Source organism: Centrocercus urophasianus, unplaced genomic scaffold (genome assembly GCF_019232065.1).
Source record: "Centrocercus urophasianus isolate 14NV4802_14NV808 unplaced genomic scaffold, USGS_Curo_1.0 seq_1296, whole genome shotgun sequence".
In the NCBI taxonomy this organism is placed as follows: domain Eukaryota; kingdom Metazoa; phylum Chordata; class Aves; order Galliformes; family Phasianidae; genus Centrocercus; species Centrocercus urophasianus.
In genome coordinates, this window is record NW_024884471.1 from 1798 (window position 1) to 5373 (window position 3576).

General features: G+C 59.5%; 2 protein-coding genes across 5 annotated transcripts in view; both read right to left on the minus strand.

Moving 5' to 3' along the window:
- The window catches only part of LOC122156577 (interleukin 18 binding protein), a 1286-nt gene extending 1088 nt beyond the window's left edge, over positions 1 to 198 (minus strand). Inside the window, exons 1-2 of the mRNA XM_042811387.1 lie at positions 174 to 198; positions 23 to 82 (exon numbers count right to left, since the gene is read on the minus strand). Coding sequence (XP_042667321.1) covers positions 23 to 82; positions 174 to 198 — 85 coding nt within the window. The remainder of the gene's footprint in view (positions 1 to 22; positions 83 to 173) is intronic.
- A 231-nt stretch (positions 199 to 429) lies between these two features.
- The window catches only part of RNF121 (ring finger protein 121), an 8756-nt gene continuing 5609 nt past the window's right edge, over positions 430 to 3576 (minus strand). Inside the window, exons 6-8 of one of the 4 annotated variants that reach the window (XM_042811383.1) lie at positions 2865 to 2998; positions 1909 to 2010; positions 430 to 1396 (exon numbers count right to left, since the gene is read on the minus strand). In XM_042811383.1, coding sequence (XP_042667317.1) covers positions 1113 to 1396; positions 1909 to 2010; positions 2865 to 2998 — 520 coding nt within the window. In that variant the 3' untranslated portion in view covers positions 430 to 1112. The other 3 variants (XM_042811385.1, XM_042811386.1, XM_042811384.1) reach the window with 3 other exon arrangements.

Here is a 3576-nt window from a genome sequence, read left to right on the forward strand (position 1 = left end):
ATCCAGAACGCCCTCCCCTTACCTGCGCTGCAGGAGGCGAAGGCGCAGCAGAGCAGGGGCAGCACCAGGCGGCTGGAGGGCACTGCGGGTACAAACGGGGCTGAGCTCCGGGCTGCAGCCCCCCCGTACCCCCCCATAGCCCAAATCCCATCCCCGGAACGCCGTGCCCGTACCGTCGGGGTGGGAGCACGGAGCCATCGTGCGGCAGCGCTCGGGACGGCGCCGTTTTATGGGCAGGGAGCGGTGAGTCACCGGCTTTGCCCTTCCTTCTCCCTTTCCCGTAAAGCGGGGACCTCCCCAAAGTCGTGACAGAGCCGGGAGCAGCGTCGATCGCCGGGGATGACAGCGAGGGGAACCCCCGTTCCTTTTCCTCTTCCATCCCTCGGCCCGACGAAGCGTTAATTAACGGAGAGGTGCCTGGAAGCCCGCTGCTTTTCGAAGACGTTTTATTACCGATTGATTTTCTGATGGCACCGCAGCCGCCATCCCATCGGTTTCGCCCCTCAAATGGGAACGATGGGGGGCAGGTGGGCCATCACGGCATCCGTGTGACTCGGCCACGCGGCTCAGAGTCACCGGAACGCCACCACGTCGCCGACCACGAAACCCGGGGCTTCGACGCACCGGGGGAAGCAGAGCAGAGCTCCTCAGCCCCACGCCTCCGTCCCTTCCATCCGCTGCTAAAGAGCAACCGATGTGCGGAGGTTCCCGTGGGTGCCCCCACGGCTCCGTGTACCGCAGATCCCGCCGGCCGAGGGCAGCACAATCCCGGCACGGGGACACGTAGAAAAGACGGTGTACAAAAAGCAGCGGGCTCGGAATCGGCTCCTTCCTCCCCCTCCCCCTCGCCTCAAAGCGGGGGGTTTTAGGTTAAGCGTTTTAGGGCAGCCGTGTGTCTTTCCTCGGTGGGTTCTGCCTTTTCCCAAGCACAGAATAACCCGGAGATGAGCCCCAGTCCTTCGAAAGCTGCAGGATTGGGAGATCCAGCCCCGAGCGCAGCGCTGCGCGGCCGCCGGGACGATCCGTTCTCATCGGCGGCCACAGCAAGTTTCCTTTTTTTGTGTGTGTGTGTGTGTCGTTTTTAAATACTCTCATTAAAAGAATCGTTTCGTTTAAAAACCGGTCCGGATCCCCCGATGGGAGGAGAGCTGAGTCCGTGCTGCTTCGTTCCTTCCCTCCCCCCCCCAGGGGTGGCCGAACCCCCCCTTGTGGGGATGGACGGATGCGGCCGGCGCCGTGCTGTTGCCCGTGGTGGGGATGGGGAGCTGCCAGCCCTTATTCCAGGCCCAGGATGTAGTTGATGCCCTGCACCAGGCCGATGATAACGGGCTGCCAGGCCACCAGGTAGCGCAGCCAGTCCAGCAGCTGCCCGTACATGACGTGAGGTCGCTCCCAGCTGCGTGCAAACGAGTGAAGGAAGCACGAATGTGGTCTGAAGTTGGTGGGTTTCATCTAAGCTCTGGGTCAGCAGGTAGGGGAAGCTGCCAGGCAACGCAACACGGATCTATTTCTCCTCACTTAAGCACTGAAGGTCGGGCTGGATGGGGCTGTGAGCAGCCTGGGCTATGGGAGGTGTCCCTGCCTACAGCAGGGGGCTGGGACTGGGTGAGCTTCAAGGTCGCTTCCAACCCAAAGCATTCTATCATTCTATTTTGCACACGAAGCCACTCAGCTGTGTGGCCTGATGCCCTGACCTCAGCACTATCTGACATCAACACACAGCAGGGGCAGGAAGTGGATGGCTGGTACAGCCCCTTCCAACCCAACCCATTTCAGAACTCGAGGGTTCTGTGCTTCTTGGCTCCTACGGCTGCTCCACAGCTCCAGGATCAGAGCGTGCAGGGCTGGGAGCTGAGCCCACGCTGCCAGCCCAGCTGCTGCTGCTGCTGCTGCACAGAGAAAGGATACGGGTTGCTGAACATCCTCTTGAGGTCCACCTTCTCTTTGCAGTATGGACACGTCTGCTTCTTCCCCACGATGCACCAACCACGGATGCAGAACTCGTGGAAGCTGGAGAGCAGCGTTAAGGGGAACCTCCTGGGAGGAACTGACCCCGCATGCAGGGCATGGGAAGCTGCCCGTGCTGAGTGAGGACAGAACCTTTCCTAGAAGGCCCAGAGCCTTCCAGGCACAGAGCAAGGGGTTGAAGCTGCAGGAAGGGCTGCGAGATCCCGCCGAGCAGCCAGGGGAGGGCAGGAGCCAGCAGTGGGGCACGGGGAAACCCATGTGGGGGCAGGTCTGCGAGGCCAAAAGCACCTCTGCAAATCATGTGTGCATCACAAGCCCCAACTCTGCCAGCTCACCAGTTCCTTTAATACTTCTCCTATGAGCCTGTCGCCGTCAGAGGGATTTGCCCAATGCAAACCCCAAGTCACAGGGCTGTGTGACACAGACATCACCAGAACCACGCGGTCTGGGGAAGGCAAGGCTGGCTCCTCACCCACAAAGCAGCCGACACGAACCCACTCGAGCAGCCCAACAGCTCTGCCCCACCTCCTCCAGCAGCCACAAGCTCAGCCCCACGGCTGTAAGCACTCCCAAGCCAGCCTGCAGCGCTCCTGGAGCAGCTGGGAAATCACCTGGCTGCAAACAGCATGACAGCGCATTCCCATCTCCACCCCTTGAGTCAGAGCCAGCAGGAGAAAAAGAAGAAACAAGAAACCCAACTAATCAGCAGAGCTGAATAAAGCCAAAGCCACTTCCACTTTCGGAACTGACAGCACAGCTGCAGGTGGTGGAAAGCCCACGCGGGGCAGAGATGTCGTCCGTTTCCATTTGCAACATCAGCAGAGCAGCTCAGGACGCCACATTTTTTAATGGGGAAAGCTGCAGGGCTCCCAGAAGGCTGTGGAGGAGAAGGATACACGTGGTTGCAGGAGAGCCTGTAAGTGTTCTCGATGATCCCCTCCTCGTTGACGTCCACGAAGATCTGCTGGCCGCAGACGGCGCAGACGCTGTCGGAGAGGTGCTTGGTGGGCATCCCTGAAGCGCTGTAGAACTGAGCAAAGCACACAGCGAAGCGTCAGGGAGGGCTGGGGCAGCGCCTGAGCTTTTGGGGCTGAAAAACCTTTTGACAGAACAGCCTGGGAAAGGACTACAGCAGTTTTCCCGTCTGCCTGGAGCTGGGGAGCTCAGCGCTGGGTGCGGTGCTCCAGATTTGGCCTCCTCGAGGCAGAGCAGAGGGGAGGAGAATCGTTCTCACCTCGTTCTGTGCCATGCACACCATTGGCTTTCTTGGCCACAAGGACAAACTGTTGCCTCACGGTCAGCCTGCGGTCAACCATTGGCCAGCCACGACAACATTGGTTTTCTTGGCTACCAGGAGACATTGCTGAATCGTAGTCAACTGTTGGCCAACCAGGACAGCGTTGGCCTTCTTGGCCACTAGGAAACACTGCTGCCTCACGATCAGCCTGTGATCAACTGCTGGCCAACCTTTGGTCAATCAGGACATTGTTGGCTTTCTTGGCTACCAGGATTGCTGTATCATGGCCAACCATTGGCCAACCAGGACATCATTGGCCTTCTTGGCCTCTAGGATAAATACTGCTGCCTCATGATCAGCCTGTGGTCAAC